We start from the raw sequence: 21,793 nt of genomic DNA on the forward strand, positions 1-21,793 counted from the left end.
AAAATTAAAGGCCCAAGCCCAGAAGCATCAGGAAGTCAAGTACATCCTGAAAGACACAGGAGCAGTCAGGAGTAGGCATCAGCAGTACCCAAGAGGCTTTAATAACCCCTTACATTGCACGATCACTCGTGAGATTGAGCAATAACAGGTGTGTTATGCCCTCAGATATCCGGGGCTGCACGCGCGCTACACTGAACGGACCAGCGTGTGTCTATCTTTCACAGACAGGTGCGGGTAACCCGCTGAACCCCCTTCGCGATAGGGATCAGGGATTGCAATTATTTGCCAGGAAAGAAGAATCACAACTAAGCGCCGGTCATAAGCTCGGATTCATTAAGTCCCTGCCCTTTGTACACACCGCATGTCTCTACTACCGATTGGATGGTTTAGTGAGGTCCTCGGATCGGCCCCGGTGGGGTAGGAGAAGGCCCTAGCAGAGTGCCGAGAATTTAAAGATCATTGTTGAAATTAGCATTAAGTATGTATTAGCTACTGCTAAACTTCCAAAAATTTAAGGCCCAAGGCCTGAGGCAGCAGGGAGGCAATTATTTCCTGAAAGACACAGAATGAGTCAGGAGCAGTCAGGAGCAGTACCCAAGAGGGTTTCATAACCAACCCCTTTCATTTAAAGATCAATGTTGAAATTTGCATTAAGCATGTATTTAGCTACTGCAAAACATCCAAAAATTGAAGGCCCAAGACCTGTAGTTCCCGAAAGACACAGAATGAGTCAGGAGCAGTCAGGAGCAGTACCCAAGAGGGTTTCATAACCATCCCCTTACATTTAAAAGTCTATGTTGAAATTTGCATTAAGCATGTATTTAGCTACTGCTAAACATCCAAAAATTGAAGGCCCAAGGCTTGAGGGCAGGGAGGCAAGTAGTTCCTGAAAGACACAGAATGAGTATGGAGCAGGCATTCGCAGTACCCAAGAGGGTTTCATAACCCCTTACATTTAAAGATCAATGTTGACATTTGCATTAAGCATATATTTAGCTACTGCTAAACATCCAAAAATTAAAGGCCCAAGGCCAGAAGCATCAGTGTCAGGATCTGGACAGGTATGCGAAGAGAATACGGGTGGTGGATCCTCTGTGTCAGTGAGGTGATGGCGTGGGCCGTACCAGGGGAACGGAATCTAAGAGGTTACTGGTTTTCACCAGAGCCCACCGCAAAGCGGGATGGACTTGCAGCGGCAGGAAACCCCCAGGTCGTTCCACCTGATAGCGACTCAACCTCACTGACAGCTGAGACAGGCGCGGTACACAAGGACAAGGCAAGAGCAAGGTCGTACGTAGCAGAAGATCTGAGCGGGCAGCAATGGTTCGTAGTCAGGGGCAACGGCAAGGGTCTGGATACACAGGCAATGGAACACACAAACACACAGAAACGCTTTCTCAGGGCACAAGGCAACAAGATCCGGCAGGGACAGGAAGGGGAAGTGGGTTTATAGTGTAGGGAGTGTTAGGAACTAATTGGGCCAGGCACCAATTAATGGTGCACTGGCCCGTTAAATCTGAGAGACCCGGCGCGCTCGCGCCCTAGAGAGCGGGGCCGCGGCGCACCTGGACTGAGCAGAAGGACGGGGCCGGTGAGTAACACGGGATGCGACCCGCGGGCATGCACGTCCCGCCACGGGGATCGCATCCCCGCCGAGGGACACAGAGCAGTTCTCCCGGTCAAACTTGCTGACCGGGGCGCTGCAAGCAGGGAAGTGACGCCGCGAGCGCTCCAGAGGGGAAGCGGGGCCCAGAGCTCTCAGCGTTACAGTACCCCCCCCTTTGGTCTCCCCCTCTTTTTGGAGCCAAGGAACCTATGGATGAGCTCCTTGTCGAGGATATTGTCCTAGGGCTCCTAAGACCTCTCTTCGGGGCCACAATTCCCCCAGTCAACAAGAATTTTTTTTTTTTTTTACCTCTGACGACCTTGGAGGCGAGGATTTCTTTTACCGAGATGACGTCAGAAGACGCAGTGACAGGAGCAGGAATGGTGACCTTGGAGGAAAAGCGGTTAAGAACGAGAGGTTTAAGAAGGGATGCATGAAAGAAGTTAGGAATACGAAGAGAAGGAGGAAGATGGAGCTTGTAGGAGACAGGGTTGATTTGACTTTTGACTCTAAATGGCCCGAGGTAACGAGGACCCAGCTTGTAGCTAGGGACACGAAACCGAATATATTTGGCAGAGAGCCACACTTTGTCACCAGGGGCAAAGACAGGAGGAGTTCTTCTCTTCTTATCCGCATGTTCCTTCATGCAAGAAGAGGCCAATAAGATTGACTTTTGAGTCTCCTTCCAGATAGTGGAGAAGTCCCTGGTCAATTCATCTATGGCAGGAACTCCAGATGAAGTGGGGATGGGAGGGGGGGAAGCGGGTGACGGCCGTACACCGCAAAGAATGGAGACTTGGTGGATGACTCAGAGTTTTTGAAATTGTACGAGAATTCGGCCCAGGGTAACAGGTCGACCCAATCATCTTGGCGGGAGGAGACAAAATGTAGCAGGTATTCACCAAGGATCTGGTTCCCTCTCTCCACTTGTCCATTGAACTGCGAGTGGTAGGAGGACGAGAAATTTAATTTGATCTTTAATTGATTACAGAAAGCTCTCCAAAACTTAGACACAAATTGAACCCCTCTATCCGAGACGATATGCGTGGGAAGCCCGCGAAGACAGAAAATCTGCAGAAAAAATTGTTTTGCCAACTGTGGCGCAGAAGGAAGGCCTGGAAGCGGAATAAAGTGAGCCATTTTGGAAAAACGATCAACGACCACCCAGATGACAGTGTTGCCATGGGATACAGGAAGATCAGTGATGAAGTCCATGGCTATGTTGGACCAAGGCTGTTCAGGCACCGGCAGCGGATGGAGAAGACCAGAAGGCTTCTGACGAGGGGTCTTGTCACGTGCACATACTGTACAGGCTCGTACCAAATCGTCACATCCTTTTCCAAGGAAGACCACCAATAGTGCCTGGCAATCAACTGTAAAGTCTTTTTGATTCCAGCGTGACCAGCCAGAAGGGAGGAATGGCCCCATTTGAGGATCCGGAGGCGAAGACGGGGAGGAACATAAGTCTTTCCTGGAGGGGTAGGCACCAGAGAAGCAGGAGCAGAAGAGATCAGACACTCAGGGGGAATGATGTGTGGAAGGGTCTCGGCTTCAGAGGCATCGGTGGTACGAGATAGAGCATCAGCTCTGACATTCTTGTCTGTGAGACGAAAATGGATCTGAAAGTTAAAACGGGCAAAAATCAACGACCACCTAGCCTGGCGAGGATTTAGCCGCTGGGCGGATTGGAGATAAGACAGATTTTTGTGATCAGTATAAATGGTGATGGGGTGAAGGGATCCTTCCAGAAGATGTCTCCACTCCTCAAGGGCCAACTTAATCGCCAATAGTTCACGATCTCCAATGGAATAGTTTTTTTCTGGAGGAGAAAAAGTTTTGGAGAAAAATCCGCAAGTGACATTTTTTCCTTTAGCGGATTTTTGAAGGAGAACAGCTCCGGCTCCAACAGAGGAGGCGTCAACCTCGAGGAAGAAGGGCTTCTGAGGATCTGGTCTGGACAAGACAGGAGCAGAGGAGAAGGTGGCTTTAAGGTGGTTAAAGGCTTTCTCTGCCTGTGGCTGCCAGGATTTCGGATTAGCATTTTTCTTAGTCAGTGCTACAATAGGAGCAACGATGGTGGAGAAGTGGGGAATGAATTGACGATAATAATTTGCAAATCCGAGAAATCTTTGGATTGCTCGCAGACCAGTCTCTCTCCATTGACGGATTAAATGAAGAGAGGTTTGACAAGACGGGTGACTGGAATGTTGAATCTGTTGACTAGGAAGGCTTCAATGGAACTCCCTGCTTAACCCGAGTCCAAGAAGGCCACAGCGGAGAAGGAAGTAGCATAAGCAGGTATAGCAATCCACACAGGTAAAGTCAATCGTGGAGAGGTAGAATTCACTCCTAGCAACGACTCTCCTACGTTGACTAGGTGAGTGGGTGCATTTCTCAGACGCGGAGGACGAATAGGACAGTCTTTTAGGAAATGTTCGGTGCTTGCACAGTATAGACACAGGTTTCCATTCCTACGGCGAGTCCTCTCTTGCTGGGTCAGGCGAGACCGATCCACTTGCATAGCCTCCTGGGCAGGAGGCACAGTAACAGATTGTAAAGGACATTGGAGGAGAGGAGCCTGGGAGGAAAACCGCCTGGTGTGAACAAGATCCTTTTCCTGACAAAGCTCCTGGCGTCTTTCCGAGAAACGCATGTAGATGCGGGTGGCCAAATGGATGAGTTCAGACAGGTTAGCAGGAATTTCTGGTGTGGCCAGGACATCTTTGATGTGACTGGATAAGCCTTTCTTCAAGGTCGCGCAGAGGGCCTCATTATTCCAGGAAAGCTCAAAGGCGAGGGTGCGGAACAGGATGGCGTATTCGCCCACTGAAGAACTCCCTTGGACAAGATTCAGCAAAGCAGTCTCGGCTGAGGAAGCCCAGGCTGGCTCCTTAAAGACACTACGTACTTCTGAGAAGAAGCACTGGATTGTAGCAGTGGCAGGATCGTTGCGGTCCCAAAGCGGTGTGGCCTATGGCAAGGCCTTTCCAGAAAGGAGGCTGACCACGAACGCCACCTTAGACCGTTCTGTAGGAAATTGGTCTGACATAATCTCCAGGTGTAGGGAACACTGGGACAGGAATCCAAGGCACAGTTTAGAGTCCCCATCAAACTTGTCTGGAAGAGACAGTCGGAAACTGGGAGCAGCCACTCGCTGCGGAGGAGATGCAGGAGCTGGCGGAGGAGTAGGTTGCTGTTGTTGCGACAGAAGCTGTTGCAGCATAGCGGTTAACTGAGTCAGCTGTTGTCCTTGTTGCGCGATCTGCTGTGATTGCTGGGCGACCACGGAGGTTAGGTCAGCGACATTGAGCAGCGGGACCTCAGCGGGATCCATGGCCGGATCTACTGTCAGGATCTGAACTGGTATGCGGAGAGGACACAGGTGGTGGATCCTCTGTGTCAGTGAGGTGATGGCGTAGGCCGTACCAGGGGAACGGAATCTAAGGGGTTACTGGTTTTCACCAGAGCCCGCCGCAAAGCGGGATGGACTTGCAGCGGCAGGTAACCCCCAGGTCGTTCCACCTGATAGCGACTCCACCTCACTGACAGCTGAGACAGGCGCGGTACACAAGGACAAGGCAAGAGCAAAATCGGACGTAGCAGAAGGTCTGGGCAGACAGCAATGGTTCGTAGTCAGGGGCAACGGCAAGGGTCTGGATACACAGGCAATGGAACACACAGAAACGCTTTCTCAGGGCACAAGGCAACAAAATCCGGCAGGGAAAGGAAGGGTAAGTGGGTTTATAGTGTAGGGAGTGTTAGGAACTAATTGGGCCAGGCACCAATTAATGGTGCACTGACCCTTTAAATCTGAGAGACCCGGCTCGCGCGCTCCCTAGAGAGCGGGGCCGCACTTGCCGGGACTGAGCAGAAGAACGGGGCCGGTGAGTGTCACGGGATGTGACCCACGGGCGGGCACGTCCCGCCACGGGCATCGCATCCCCGCCGAGGGACACAGATCAACGCTCCCGGTCAGAGTCGCTGACCGGGGCGCTGCAAGCAGGGAAGTGACGCCGCGAGCGCTCCGGAGGGGAAGCGGGGCCTGGAGCGCTCGGCGTTACAATCAGTGAGGCAAGTAGTTCCTGAAAGACACAGGATGAGCCAGGAGCAGGCAATCGCAATACCCAAGAGGGTTTCCTAACCAACCCCTTACATTTAAAGATGAATGTTGAAATTTGCATTAAGCATGTATTTAGCTACTGCTAAACATCCAAAAATTAAAGGCCCAAGGCCAGAAGCATTAGTGAGGCAAGTAGTTCCTGAAAGACACAGGATGAGCCAGGAGCAGGCAATCGCAGTACCAAAGAGGGTTCCATAACCCTAATTGATAACCCAAGAGGGTTTCATAACCAACCATAATTGGGAAATGTTGGTGTAGCAGCTTGGTCAATCTACTCTGAGGCATCTGGCATGGTGGATTGGGTGGCTGGGAAAGGATCCTGAAAAAAAAAAAAAAAAATCGGCGGTGATCCATCCCTGATTCATCTTGACAAACGTCAGTCTCTCCACATTTTTAGTGGACAGACAAGTTCGCCTTGGGGTGACTATGGCTCCGGCCGCACTAACCACCCGCTCTGATGGCACACTACTGGCCGGCAGGACAGCTTTTCCAGGGCAAACTCTGCTAGTTGCGGCCATAAATCAAGTTTGGCTGCCCAGAGGTCCAGCGGATCTTCAATAGTTGTTGGCATGGCCATTTCAAGGTATGCCACCACCTGCTGGTTCAGGTCCTGCTCCATGTCTACCTGCTGCTGATGAGTTGCTTCACTATGCGGGTGAAGAAAGCTACTCATCAGCGACTGTAGACTCAGGCTGTGGAAGGTGAGTGCAGAGGGCCCCCCGAGTCAGACCTGCGAGTGGATGGACCATGTGGCCGATAGGAATCAGCCAACTAACTACGTAGAATCTCTCTGTAGTAGGTCAGTTTGTCCTCCCTCTCAGTGGGTGTAAAAAAGGCCCCCATTTTGGGACGGTAGCGAGGGTGTAATAAGGTGGAGATCCAGAAGTCAGTGCGCTGACGAATTTTGACAAATCGGGGGTCACTACGCAAGCAACTGAGCATTCATCGTGCCATTTGCGCCAGTGACTCGGAGGGACTACCTGCCTCCATCTCCACTGCATATTGCCACAGTGTGTCTGGGTCCTCTGTCTCAACTTCCTCATAACCCTCCAGCTCCTCTGGCTGCTCCTGCTCCTCCTCTCCTGTCCGAAGACTAGAAACACCGGCCATCTCATCCAACCTAAACTGTGCTCCGCTCTGCCCCTCATCATCCTCCTCCTCCAGTTCAGCCCCCACAGGGCTCATGTAGCCTTTAGATGTAGGCGCAACGTCTCCATTGCCGAGACCAGCCATGGTTTCAATCATTTATTGTAGGAAATGTAGGAGTGGAATTACGTCGTTCATGGTGTGATCCAGGCGACTCACAAATAATGTGGCTTCCTCAAAGGGCCTCAGCAAACGGCAGGTGTCACGTATGAGCTGCCACTGGTTCACATAGAAGTTACACAGGGGCAAACCATGTGAAGAACAGCTTGACACCGCCGTGCCCTACACACATGTTACGATGAATGGCCACCGAGATTTGGACGTGTAGTGGAGGCCGAGGACACGGTGGAGCATGAGGAGGCGGCGTCGCACACTGTAACAGGACCAACTGCCTGGGAGCGAGAGTGTGGAGGAGGAAGCGGTGTGACCTGTCCAAGTTGCTGTTGTGGCTGTGACGGCTTGGGAAATGACGGCTTGGGACTCTCCACCTCGGCTCGGCACAAGCCATCAATTCTCTGAAAGGTGCAGAGTCCACCACTTGAAATGGGAGGGACTGCAACACCAGCAACTTGGACAGGAGCACATTCAACTTCTGCGCCGTTGGATGAGTGGGCGCATACAGTTTTTTTTTTTTTTTTAAACAGTAAAAGTTTATTGTAAATATTCAGTATAAACAGTACGAACACTGTGTAAGGCACATGTATAGTCTAACACACAGGGTAAGATAAGCAGGAAATACGTGCGTGCCAAGAACCGTAAAAATAATCCTAATCATATGTAATGAAATGAAAGCTCCACCGTAAAGGTAGCGAGGGACTGTCCCAGCTAGATCTCAACTGAGTAGGTATGGTGGAGCGCTGCATCAAAGAGTTAAAGAGGAGGACAGAAAGAAAAGGAAGGTGGGGTAGGAAGAAAGATAGACAAATGAGAAGAAAGCGAGAGTAGAAGGCAGCAGATGAGAGCGAAGAACAAAGGTATAGGAAGGAGAAGGCTTACCTCACAACAGGGTGCACAGGCCAAGACTCTCTGACATGGCGTGTCGATTTCAGGTAGGTATTAGATATTGAGGAAGGGCGTGAGTATCCCTCGAGTTTGCAGTTAACTTGGGGGGCCCGGATGTTCCAGGTTTATAGACCTATATTCAGGTGAGGACATGAAAGAGACCCAAGGTCTCCAGATCAGATGGTGTCTGTCCATTGATCGTCTGGAATCAGCTATTAACTCCTCCATCCTATGGAGAGGCGAGAGTTCTCGCAGCCACGATGAGAAAGAGGGTGGGGAAGTGGATTTCCACAGTCTAGGAATGACTGTCCTAGCCGCTAGTAGCATGATGGGCGCATACTGTTGTCTCTAGCACATTGCTTCGCCGATGGATTGTTGGCGGAATGGCTGACTAAAAGCGGGAGAAGCAGGAGCGACAGAAGGAGGGTTTGACACACAGCTCCCTTCGGCTGAGGTGGTGGAGCCTTGGCTGGATGAAGGAGGGAGTGGATTGCCACTGGGTGATGCAGCAGGCTGGACCACTACATCGAAGCAACGGTTCTCCCAGGCCGCTTTATGGTGACGAAGCATGTGTTGATGCAGGGCCGTGGTGCCGACATTGGGACCCTGGCCACACTTCACCTTCTGCCGACAGATCTTGCATGTAGCTACGTGAACCTCCTCCAGATGCCTTATGAAAAACTTCCACACCGCGGAGTAGCTGATTTTCCCACCCGCAGTCCGCACTGATTGACTGCTACTGGCGCCATCTCCAGGAACCCCTGTTCCACTACCTCCCGGAAAGGTAGGCTGCCGTGAAGCAGGTGGTCTCCCCCGGGCACGTTTGGCTCCTGAATTTCCACTACTGCCACCACGCTGACTGCCAACCGTGCTACCGCCTTGCTGCCTCAAGGGCAACCTGCAACTCTCTTCTCCTGATGATGATGAAGCCCCTTCTGCACCCGGCTCCCAATTGCGATCGGCTTCATCATCATCAACAGTTGTGTGCACGTCACTGATATCCTCCTCAGGTTCCCCAACAGTGTTTGCTTTAGGACCCTGAACACTTGCAACACCGCCTCCCACGTCACTCTCCGCATCACTACTTGGCCGCCTAGCGGAGCAAGCGGCACATGACTGTCCTCTATTAGATCATCCTCAGTAAATAGTGGAGCTGAACCCACAGCATAAGATACTTCTTTAGGAGAGGGAACAGCATAGGACAAAGGCAATAGGAGGACACAGACTGCTCCCGGGCCATGCCAACTGAGGGTTGTGTCTGAGGAACCCACCAACTGTTGACTGGGGGTGTCAGATGTCACTTGTGATGATGTGGATGAGCGTGTTAACCAATCGACGACGGCAGATGGGTTGCTGGTGGAGACACGACCGCTGGCTGATAACGGGAGCTCAGGCCTCTCGCTGCGACTCCTGCTGCCACTCGCCCCAAGTCTGCTGCCAACTCTGGCTGAAGTATTTAGGCCTCTGCCACTCCTCTGTCCACATCCTGGCATGTCTCTGCCTGACATACTTAATCCGTTTATGAGGGTATTACAATACGCTACACTACTCTTTAAACAGTATTTGTCTAGAACAGCAGCAGGTGATTACTTACGGCTGTCCTTGAACAGTATGTAGGCCCTTGACAGATTAACAGGTACTAGATGGTACAATACTTGGATGTACCTATGCGGTATGCACTGATGAGGGCAGTAATATGCCTAACTATTAGCAGAAAAAACTTTGTATTTTTGTAAAACACCAGCCGGTGGATACTATTGTTTGGACTTTGACGGTTTGGAGCACCTTGACAGATTAACAGGTACTAAATGGTACAATACTTGGATGTACGTATGCGGTATGCACTGATGAGGGCAGTAATATGCCTATTAGCAGAAAAAACTCTGTATTTTTGTAAAACACCAGCCGGTGGATACTATTGTTTGGACTTTGACGGTATGGAGCACCTTGACAGCTTAACAGGTACTAGATGGTACAATACTTGGATGTACCTATGCGGTATGCACTGATGAGGGCAGTAATATGCCTATTAGCAGAAAAAACTCTGTATTTTTGTAATACACCAGCCGGTGGATACTATTGTTTGGACTTTGACGGTTTGGAGCACCTTGACAGATTAACACGTACTAAATGGCACAATAAATGGATGCACATATGCGGTATGCACTGATGAGGGCAGTAATATGCCTAACTATTAGCAGAAAAACTCTGTATCTTTGTAAAACACCAGCCGGTGGATACTATTGTTTGGACTTTGACGGTTTGGAGCACCTTGACAGCTACTAAATGGTACAATACTTGGATGCGGTATGCACTGATGAGGAAACTCTATTTTTGTAATACACCAGCCGGTGGATACTATTGTTTGGACTTTAACGGTATGGAGCATCTTGACAGCTTAACAGGTACTAAACGGTACAATACTTGGATGTACGGATGAGGTATGCACTGATGAGGGCAGTAATATGCCTATTAGCAGAAAAAACTCTGTATTTTTGTAAAACACCAGCCGGTGGATACTATTGTTTGGACTTTGACGGTTTGGAGCACCTTGACAGTTTAACAGGTACTAAATGGTACAACACTTGGATGTACGTATGCGGTATGCACTGATGAGGGCAGTAATATGCCTATTAGCAGAAAAAGCTCTGTAAGTTTGTTAAACACCAGCCGGTGGATACTATTGTTTGGACTTTGACGGTATGGAGCACCTTGACAGCTTAACAGGTACTAAATGGTACAATACTTGGATGTACCTATGCGGTATGCACTGATGAGGGCCTATTAGCAGAAAAAACTCTGTATTTTTGTAGTACACCAGCCGGTGGATACTATTGTTTGGACTTTGACGGTATGGAGCACCTTGACAGCTTAATAGGTACTAAATGGTACAATACTTGCATGTACCTATGCGGTATGCACTGATGAGGGCAGTTATATATGCGTAACTATACGCAGAAAACACTGTTTAAAAAAAACAGCCGGTGAATACTATTGTTTGGACTTGCACAGTATGTAGCCAGCCCCTTGACAGATTAACAGGTACAAAATATTACAAATGCACTACAGTCCACTGAACAATCACGTATTTCTGAACAGCAGCAGGACCGAACAGTGCAGCACCACCAAAAAAATAAAAATCCAGGGATTAAACCCTAAATTGCACTCTGTCACACAATTCTGAGGAGCAGAAGTTTTGTGGAGCAAATAAAAGTAAACTCTATTGGGCTGAAAAATGAGGAGATAAGATGCCTCAGAAAGTTCAGGCAGCTTGGAGATCTGTATGAGGCAGCTGACAGCTATCTGCCCCTCTCTGCTGCAATGCTCAATAACGTGAATAGGAGGTTTAGCAATCAATGATCCTTCTCAGAGTAACAGCACAGCACTCTGCACTCCTGCCTTTCCCTAATGCTGATGTGACTAGCAGTTGCAGTGTAATGCTGTGGTATGAGCTATTCACACACACACAGTCTCGTCCTCTCCATCTGAGTGCATAGATTAAATGAAGAGAGGCAAGATGGCTGCCGATTATATAGGGGATGTGAAATCACAGGGGTCAGTGAACACTGATAGGCTGCATCTCACATGTGACTCAGGGTCAGCCCGCCTACCTTCATTCCCGCCGCTGTTTCCCGCCCTGCCATAATCCCCTGCCCCATGTACTCACATGTGGATCCGCCATCTTAGGTCCCCAATAGCCTGGAACGCTGTAAAATGGAATTTAATGAAGCGATTCGTGCGATAGAATTGCGGCAATATTCATATTCATTTGGATTCGCTCATCTCTAATTACTTCTATTAAAAAATAGAAGTAATTTACAAATCTGTTTAACTTTCTGGAGCCAGTGACATAAAATTTTTTTTTTTTTTCCTGGAATAACCCTTTAACACTTCCACCACTTGGAGCTGGAATTACCGCGGCTGCTGGCACCAGACCTGCCCTCCAATGGGTCCTCAAAAATAAAAAAATGTAATAAAAATTAAATAAAAAATCTCTTCAATTGTGCCGCCATATGGTCTTCCAACCCTGCTGCCACATCCAGACGCTCTGCAGCAGTGATTCTAATGGCAACACCTCTAATCCGCATGTGACTTGTAAATTTTTTAATAATATTTTATATAATTTAACAAATAATTGCTATACAACCCACTGAGTGTTGACTGGGGGTGTCAGATGTCACTTGGGATGAAGTGGATGACCGAGTTAACCAATCAATGACGGCAGATGGTTTGCTGGTTGAGACGCGACCGCTATCTGATACCGGGAGCTCAGGCCTCTCGCTGCGACTCGTGCTGGCATGCGCCCCTAATTTTCTGTGACCTCTGCCTGGGCCTGATGAATTTAGCCCTCTGCCTCTCCTCTGTGCACATCCTGACACTGTGTATACATTACACTTATTATAAGAAAAATCACCCAAGTACGATTACACCTGAATTAGGGATTGAAAGAAGGTGTGTAGGTATTCATGGCCTTTAACAAACACTGGCCCCAATGAGTTTAACAGCAAAAAATGTAAAAGCACTGAGTGCGTATATATTACACTTAGGATAGCAAAATACGCCCCAGTACGGTTACGCCTGAATTAGGCATTAAAAGCAGGTGACTAGGTCTTTAGTGCTCACACTAACTGTCCCCTATTAGCTTTAGAGTAATACACCCCAGTACACTTGCAACATTAAGTGTACCTCTCTCTCTCTCTCACTCTCTCTCTCTCTCTCTCTCTCTCTCTCAACTGTCCCTGCCTATCTGCCTGCCTGTAGTGAGGTGGGCTTCAGGTGAATTGATTCGCCGCTGTAAAGATCTTTTTTCTCAGTATCAAACACAGACAGACACTGTCTGCTCTCTCAGGAAAAAATCCCAGCAATGACTGTCTGAAGCGATGGCTGCTGAATATATAGGGCTGTGACATCCCAGGGCTGGCTGGCTGCTGATAGGCTGCATGCCGCATATGATTCAGGGTTATCCCGCCTACCCACCTTCCCAGAGTTCTTTGCCCCATGTCCTCACACGTGTAGCTACCATTTTAGATCCCCTGGAGCCTGGACCGCTCTAAATGGACCTAATGAAGCGATTAGTTTTATCCAATCGTGGTGATATTCAGATTCCTTACAAATTGAATTTTTCAGGAAATTCGTAACGAATTCGGATTCATTCTATTCACTCATCTCTATCACCTATTCACAGGTAGGAGACAAATACCTGATTGATAGGGGTTCGACCACTGGGACTCTCACCGATCAGAAGGATAGAGGTCTATTATCTCTTGAGTGAATGAAGTGGCAGTACGCATTATTGACTACTGTTCTATTCACTGACCATGGGACTGCAAAAGATTTCCTATGAATAGGAGATAACTGATAATCTTGAAATAACCCCTTAGTTATGGCAGATTTACTAATATTGTCTACAGTCTGGATTAGGCAGTTTCTCCTACGTTTGATGCATTGGTACGTAATAAGTTAAGTGGGAATGTATGGCACGGGCTCAGGAACTTAGGGGGGACATTTATCAAAATCTGTTTAGAGGAAGAGTTGGGCAGTTGCTCATAGCAACCAGTCAGATTGTAACATTTATTTAAAAAAAAAATGAAAGAAGCAAGCTGATTGGTTGCTATGGGCAACTGCACCACTCTTCCTCTACATAGGTTTTGATAAATCTTTCCCTTCCTGTCTAGTGGGTACCAGGTGTTATACGTATCTGATATCTGCCATCAGCGACCAGCACCATGACCTATGCCATTTAAGGGTGTATGGGGTGAGTTTGATAATGCAAATGAAAAAGGGATGATCTTATGGTGGTGCGGGCCGATGAAGGGGGTAGTATTGTGGTACAATATATGGATGAATGTAAAGAAGAAGCCACAAGACAATTGGCCGATTCTACCACATACACCCCCCTGTCGACCGAACCCACACCTAAGATCCTTAGTAATTTAAAGACACTTATGTAAATACGTGACTAAGGGAGTATTGTCTGAAAGTAATGCAGAAAAACTTTATCCTGAAAGTGTGAAACCCGCACGTATGTACCACCTACCCAAAGTGCATAAGTCGCTGAGCTGATTCCCGGGCAGACCAATCATCGCGGGGATCGGCTCAGCAACGGAATTTTTATCACAATATCTGGATTGGATTCTTAATCCAGTCCAGAGCTCAACATTATCCTATGTCAAGGACACCAAACTTTTGCTCCAGATTACGGAAGACATACACTGGGAGCAGGGATACAGTTTGTGTTCTGTTGATGTCATCAGCCTGTACACCCGCATTCCACACAATGCGGGTGTGCAGGCTGTAAAAGAATCCCTTTCGCACATGGGTACCCCCCAACTAGTTGTGGATTTTGTTACTGAAGGTCTTCTGTTTGTTCTCAATAATAATACTTTTCAGGTGGATGATAAATGGTACAAACAGGAGACGGAGACCCCCTATGGGGACCCCCGTCTCTTGCACCTATGCCAAAGTTTTTTTGGTCCACTTCGAAAACTATTATGTTTACAATGAGAGAAACCCCTTCTTAAAGTACATAAAAACATACCATCGTTATGTAGACGATATTTTGGTCATATGGTCTGGTTCACAAAACATGTTTGAGGACTTTGTCCTGTATCTAAACAGGAATACAGTCAACATGCAGTTTATGAGTCAATTTGGAGGTAACACTCTCGAATTCCTAGACATAAAACTCATAGCAGAACATGACAGAATAGTCACAGAAGGCTTTATTAAGTCAGTAGCCAGAAAAACGCTCTTGCATTATAACAGCTCACATAGGACAACTGTCAAACAAGGGATCCCATATGGACAATTTGTCCGTTTAAAACGAAATAACAGTAAAGAAACTACATACACACAGCAAGCAGATCAGCTAGAGAACAGATTAAGAGAGAGAGAGTGTACCCAGAGAGAGTAATAAGAAACGGTAGAGAAAAAGCAGATAAAATTAATAGAAGAGACCTATTAAATGATAAAGAACAGAGAAAAAAGGTTCACGTTTATCCTACAAAACTCACCAATGAATTCGACAGTGCAAAGGTGAACGAATTGACCACAAACTCCTCCGCGCTGAAACTCCCCCTCCTTCCCATGTTATCGGGTCACATGACCCGGATTCAGAGGAATGATTTGAAGCGCACCTTCACTTACCTGTATATAGTCACAGTCTAAGGTTTGGTTAACATGGCCGGAGGAAGCACGATCACCGTGCGAAACGGAGCTTGGTCGCCATCCTGTGTCCCCCCACTACCCTCTTCCCATAAAGATTTTGAACCCAATAGTGGTCTTCAACCTGCGGACCTCCAGATGTTGCAAAACTACAACTCCCAGCATGCCCGGACAGCCGTTGGCTGTCCGGGCATGCTGGGAGTTGTAGTTTTGCAACATCTGGAGGTCCGCAGATTGAAGACCACTGCATAGGAGGTAATACTCACGTGTCCCCGCCGCTCCGGACCCGTCACCGCTGCCCTGAATGTTGCTCCATCGCTGTCGCCGTGTCCCCGTCGCTCCGGAACATCTCTGCTGCCGGCCGGGTATCTTCGCTCTCCGTCGCCGCCATCACGTCGTTATGCACGCCGACGCACGTACGCGACGACGTGATGACGAGAAGAGCGCCGGCCATACAGGGGATCCCTGAACGGAGAAGACACCGAGGAGGCAGGTAAGGTCCCTCCCGGTGTCCTGTAAGCACTAACCCGGCTATTCATTTGATCGCCGCGTCTGAAGGGTTTATACAGGGCATCACCGCGATCGGTGATGTCCTGTATTAGCCGCGGGTCCCGGCCGTTGATGGCCGTAGGGACCGCCGCGATAGGGGTGTATTCGCCGTATAAGACGCACCGACTTTTTCCCCCCAGTTTAGGGGAGGAAAAAGTGCGTCTTATACGGTGAAAAATACGGTAGATCTGAGCAAGTTTCAAAGTGGGGTTAGTGCTGGAGTTAAAAATTAGTAAACTTTTCGAAAGTTTGGCTTGCTGGGCTTGCTGATCTTTCTTAAAGTGTTCACTGCGAACCGGCAATAAAAAAGAGTCAAGTTATGCTGCTGTGATGTGCAGCACAACCTAACTCTTGTCACAGTAAATCATTGATCAATTGCTCTCTAGTTCAGTGGAGCACTTTGCTGGGCTGAACACTATGCAATGGCCCAAAAAAGAAAGAGTTAACTAGCGCTGCTGAGCAGCACTAATTAACACATTGGTGGTGCAATGCAGTTACAGTGTAAAATACTATGGAAAACAGCGTATTTTCTTTCAAGAGTAAGGGAACATTACACGTGGGCGTTGTTGTATACAGTATGCTGCCTTGCCTGTATACTGAAGAAGATCCACTTATAAACCTTGTTCCTGCTGCGGACTCTTCTTCTGTGACCATGCCATTAAAGGACAAGTATCATGATTAAAAACGCATCCCCTATCCAACGGATAGGGGATAAGTTTTAGATCGGGGGGGGGGGGGGGTCCGAGTGCTGGGGCCCCGTGATTTTCTGTTTAGAGCCCGGGGTCTCCAGCACAGGAACGCGTCACGACCCCTGCCCAAAGTGGGAGCCCCCTCCATAAAGCTTTATGGGAGAGCCGACAATTGCCGAACGGTTCTCCCATAGAGCTGTATGGAGGGGGCATGGCAACTCCCGCTTCGGGCAGGGGTTGGGACACGCTCCTGTGCTGGAGACCCAGGGCTCTAAACAGGAGATCATGGGGGCTCCTGAACTCAGATCCACCGCGATCTAAAACTTATCCCCTATCCTTTGGATATAGGATGAGTTTTTAATCATGATACTTGTCCCTTAATTATGACATCACCAGAGGCGGAGCTACAGAAGAAAAAGGTCACAGACAGGAAAGAGGTTGATAATTGTGGGTTTGTTCACATTATGCATTTTTAGCATGCATTTTTGTTTTAAAAATATTAAATATGTATATAGTGAACAGATCCTTCCTGGCAGTGTGTTCCCAAACAGGGAGCCTCCAGTTGTTGCAAAACTACAACTCCAATCATTCCCAGACAACCAAAGGCTCTTTCCTTGCTAGGCCGGCACATAGAGCCCAACCCAGCAAGATGGTAAATGAGCAAACCTGGCAATGTTCAAAAGTCCAGTGAGCTGCATTTACCCTAATTTTGTGTTGAAACCAGGTTTGCCAGACACGGATTGCTCAACTCTAGCTGGAAAAAGATTGAGCAAAAATTTGTGACAATTTTAAATTGTCTTATTTGATAAATCAATTACCTCTTCAAAATTGAAAGCTTTTTTGACTTCAACCACAATACTTATTGAAAAAGAATTAACATCCAAAAACCAGGGTTAACACTAATAATGAATTCCCCCCAAAACTGTAAATTTAATAAATATAAATCAATAGCTTAAAAACACAGCATCGGATCTGCAGCTTGAAACCCACAGCGCATTAGGGACGTGTGATGTTCCCTTTGTCTTGGTAGAAAATAAGCATCATTTATGAAACTTAGAAACCAGCTCATCTGTCCTAATTATTTATGTGTGTAACCAGAAACGCTAAACTTTCCATCCTATAACATAGAAATATTACCATATCCTCTAGAATAGTCCATCAAAACAGGCACGAACGGTCTGTCAGAGAACTCCTCTGCATGAAGAGCTTCTTTCACGGTGTCATATCCCCACAGCACAACCATCTTCTGGACTCCTATCTTTATACTGAACACTGGGCCGTACTTCTTAGCAAGCTGCAAAATACAAGTCATAATAGGAGTATAAAGCTTCGGGCTGGATTCAGGTTGGTTGAGGCCCCTGGGGGAAATATCTAATATTTTATATTCAAAGTAGTAACCCTAGCTGCCATAGTTGTAAGGTAGCTTTTCCAAGCTGGATGTCTGCTGCTACTGCATTACAGGTTCACAATCCACAGTCTAGTGTAAACACTGTCACATGTCAGTCCGCAGTCTAGTGTAAACAGTCACAAGTCAGTCCGTAGTCTAGTGTAAACACTGTCACAAGTCAGTCTACAGTCTAGTGTTATAGTGTTATAATATTATATTCATGCTAGGAGGTCAAACAATGGTTGAAAATAGTCTCCCAATTACTAGACAGTCTAAAGCAGGAATAGCTCCAGCCTTGCAATCAATAACTCTATAAATGTATCAATAACTCTAAGGGTAGGTTATTCACCTTTGGATCTTACCTCTTTGAATGATAAGTAAGATTTTTGGGCGTTCAGGGGGAGAAAATTTCCGATTATCGGCCATGGCTTAGGACCAGGAGGATAATTCTCATGTACCTTCTCTTTGCGTAAAACAGTTGCCAAGAAAATACATGTTATGATGGACAAAAGAACTATGACTGGATCAAGGGGCAACATGTCTTCTGAGGAGCCTGTGGTGGAGAAAAGAGAGTCTAAATCATGGTCAAATGTTTATTGCTAAAGGTCATGAAACCCTCATACGATATGTGAATGTTGGATTTATATGGAAAGAGCAACAACCCTTAAGATACAAAGAATCATCACATTGCAAAAACACATTGGGGGAGATATCCAAAAACTATATATTAATGACACTTTTTTTTTCTCCTTACTTTTGAAAAGGTCTCTTGTGCAGCTGTGAAAATATGTGATAGTTCATTTTCGTGCCACTTTAGCTTTTTTTCGTGCCAAAATTGCCAAGTTTGGCATAAAAAAACATTTTGTTGCCACCATATTGGATTTTTTTGCGCCAATTTGGAGTTTGGTGCCAAATTTTACATTCAGGAAAATTCTGCCAGAAGCATTTCACGTAATATTCCATGATTACTAGTGCCCAGACAAGTGATAACTGTATAAATAAAACATTTCTAGGGCTAAAATGTAAGTTCAGGTGCAGTGACAATGAAGAAAAAAAAAAAAAAAAAACATTTTTAAATAACATTTTCCAATAATAATTATTTACTTTTTCAAAATTGATTAAAGAACACTTTTTTCCCAAAAAACTGAAGAAAAGAGAAAAAAAACTACAACAATTTCTGTGATATCAGAAAGCTGGTGTGATATTTTTGATGTAAAATGTCTTGTAAAAAGTGAAGTTTACATAGTCACTCCCACTTATACAAAACTGATGTGACTAGTGTAAACCTTGGATAATTCTAATGTAAAACACTTTGAATAACTGATATAAACTTTTTTGAATATGATCCCCATTGAGAATAGAATAGAATAGAAGGATAGAAGGATTAAGAAAATGATGTCTTACTTGTAGTCGTGCAGTGTCATCTGTACAGGGGACACTTTTCTCTTCTCCGCACTTGGTTGACTTTTATACCTGTGTAGCAGTCAACAATACCAAAGGGCTCAACCCCATTTTTAACCCTTTAACCCCATTTTTAACCCTTTGCAGGTCAGTCCCTAAGCTGGCAGTAGGGGGCAGTGTCAGGGCTCAGTACAGCTCCACTTTCTTTTCGGGGCTCTGCATTCAGCTACCCCTTTGCATAGTCTCCCAGCATTGTCCTACGAAGAGTAAAGGAAGCTCTCCTAAGACTCCGGCTGCTTCACACCACTGATAGGAGAAGAGGCTGCCGACTGCCCCAGGCTGCAGAAATGAGGATCAAATACAATAACAGGAGATGTTAGTGTTAATATGTGTCTGCTGTCACTATGCATATGTCTGAGGTGTGTGTACAGTGGGGAGAACAAGTATTTGATATACTGCTGATTTTTGCAGGTTTTCCTACTTACATAGCATGTAGAAGTCTGTATTTTTATTATAGGTACTCTTCAACTGTGAGACTGAATCTAAAACAAAAATACAGAAAATTATGTATGTTTTTTTTATTAATTTGCATTTTATTGCATGAGATAAGTATTTGATACATCATAAAAGCATAACATAATAATTTGTACAGAAACCTTTGTTTGCAATTACAGAGATCAAATGTTTCTTGTAGTTCTTGACCAGGTTTGCACACACTGCAGCAGGGATTTTGGCCCTATCCTCCAGACAGACTTTCACCAGATACTTCAGGTTTCGGGGCTGTCGTTGGGCAATAAGGTCTTTTAGCTCCCTCCAAAGATTTTCTATTGGGTTCAGGTCCAGAGACTGGCTAGGCCACTCCAGGACCTTGAGATGCTTCTTACAGAGCCACTCCTTAGCTGCCATGGCTGTGTGTTTCGGGTCGTTGTCATGCTGCAAGACCCAGCCACGATCCATCTTCACTGCTCTTACTGAGGGAAGGAGGTTGTTGGTCTAGATCTCGTAGTTCATGGCCCCATCCATCTTCCCATTAATACTTCCTGTCCCCTTTGCAGAAAAGAAGAAATTATGTTTCCACCTCCATGCTTCATGGTTGGAATGGTGTTCTTGGGGTTGTACTCATTCTTCTTCTTCCTCTAAACTCGGCAAGTGGAGTTTAGACCAAAAAGCTCTATTTTTTCTCATCAGACAACATGACCTTCTCCCATTCCTCCTCTGGATCATTCAGATGGTCACTGGCAAATAGAGATGAGCGAACTTTTCAAAAATTCGGTCCGGCCGATTCGCCGAATTTTCCGAAAAAGTTTGTTTCAATCCAAATTTAATTGCGGCAAATCTATATAAAAAAAGAAGTCTATTTCTAGCCTACAGAGAGCCTCAATAGGGGTGTAGAACACTTTGCTGTGTTCTAACACGCATATGGAGTGTGCTGGGGTAGTGAAATAATACTGGTATTCAGAATAACATGCAGATTACTGACATCACTTTTAGAATCACTGCACGCAGAGCGGCACAATGACAGGGCCTGGAGGTGACATCAGTATGAGGAGGGCCATATAGTGGCTGAATGACACAGCGTGGAGGTTTTGGCAGTATGAGGAGACCATATAGTGGCTGAATGAAACAGCGTGGAGGTGTTGGCAGCATGAGGAGACCATATAGTGGCTGAATGACACAGCATGGAGGTGTTGGCAGCATGAGGAGACCACATAGTGGGTGAATGACACAGCATGGAGGTGTTGGCAGTATGAGGAGACCATATAGTGACTGAATGACACAGCTTGGATGAGGCTGAAGCATGAGGACACCATATAATGGATGCATGACACAGTGTGGAGATGTTGGCAGCATGAGGAGACCATATAGTGGCTGAATGACACAGCATGGAGGTGTTGGCAGCATGAGGAGACCACATAGTGGGTGAATGACACAGCATGGAGGTGTTGGCAGTATGAGGAGACCATATAGTGACTGAATGACACAGCTTGGATGAGGCTGAAGCATGAGGACACCATATAATGGATGCATGACACAGTGTGGAGATGTTGGCAGTATGAGGAGACCATATAGTGACTGAATGACAGCTTGGATGAGGCTGAAGCATGAGGAGACCATATAGTGGCTTAATGACACAGTGTGGAGGTGTTGGCAGCATGAGGAGACCATATAGTGGCTGAATGACACAGCGTGAAGGTGTTGGCAGCATGAGGAGACCATATAGTGGTTGAATGACACAGCTTGGATGAGGCTGAAGCATGAGGGCACCATATAGTGGCTGAATGACACAGCATGGAGGTGTTGGCCGCATGAGGAGATCATATAGTGGCTGATTGACACAGCGTGGAGGTGGTGGCAGCATGAGGAGACCATATAGTGTCTGAATGACACAGCGTGGAGGTGTTGGCAGCATGAGGACACTATATAGTGGATGAATGGCACAGCGTGGAGGTGTTGGCAGCATGAGGAGACCATATAGTGGCTGAATGGCACAGCCAGAAGTTGCCAGCAGCATGAGTAGGCACTAGGCCTTCACAATCCCTAAGATTAAAAGATGAATTTAGAAATTTAAACTGAAGATTTTGGATAGCTGATGCTACCTACCATAACAAAATCTTTATTCCCAGACTCAGGCACAACAGCGGCATCAGTAAAGCATATATTGCCGGATGACACAGTCTGGAGTTGGCTGAAGCATGAGTACACACAAGAGGGCTTCACAATCCCCAAGA

General features: G+C 46.8%; 1 protein-coding gene across 1 annotated transcript in view; it reads right to left on the reverse strand.

Moving 5' to 3' along the window:
- Positions 1-18,202, reverse strand: part of LOC130360956 (cytochrome P450 2C5-like) — an 89,128-nt gene extending 70,926 nt beyond the window's left edge. The window contains exons 1-2 of the mRNA XM_056563512.1: positions 18,026-18,202; positions 17,414-17,570 (exon numbers count right to left, since the gene is read on the reverse strand). Coding sequence (XP_056419487.1) covers positions 17,414-17,570; positions 18,026-18,202 — 334 coding nt within the window. The remainder of the gene's footprint in view (positions 1-17,413; positions 17,571-18,025) is intronic.
- Between the last annotated feature and the right edge of the window lie 3,591 nt (positions 18,203-21,793).

The sequence above is a fragment of the Hyla sarda genome, chromosome 3, assembly GCF_029499605.1.
Source record: "Hyla sarda isolate aHylSar1 chromosome 3, aHylSar1.hap1, whole genome shotgun sequence".
NCBI lineage: Eukaryota > Metazoa > Chordata > Amphibia > Anura > Hylidae > Hyla > Hyla sarda.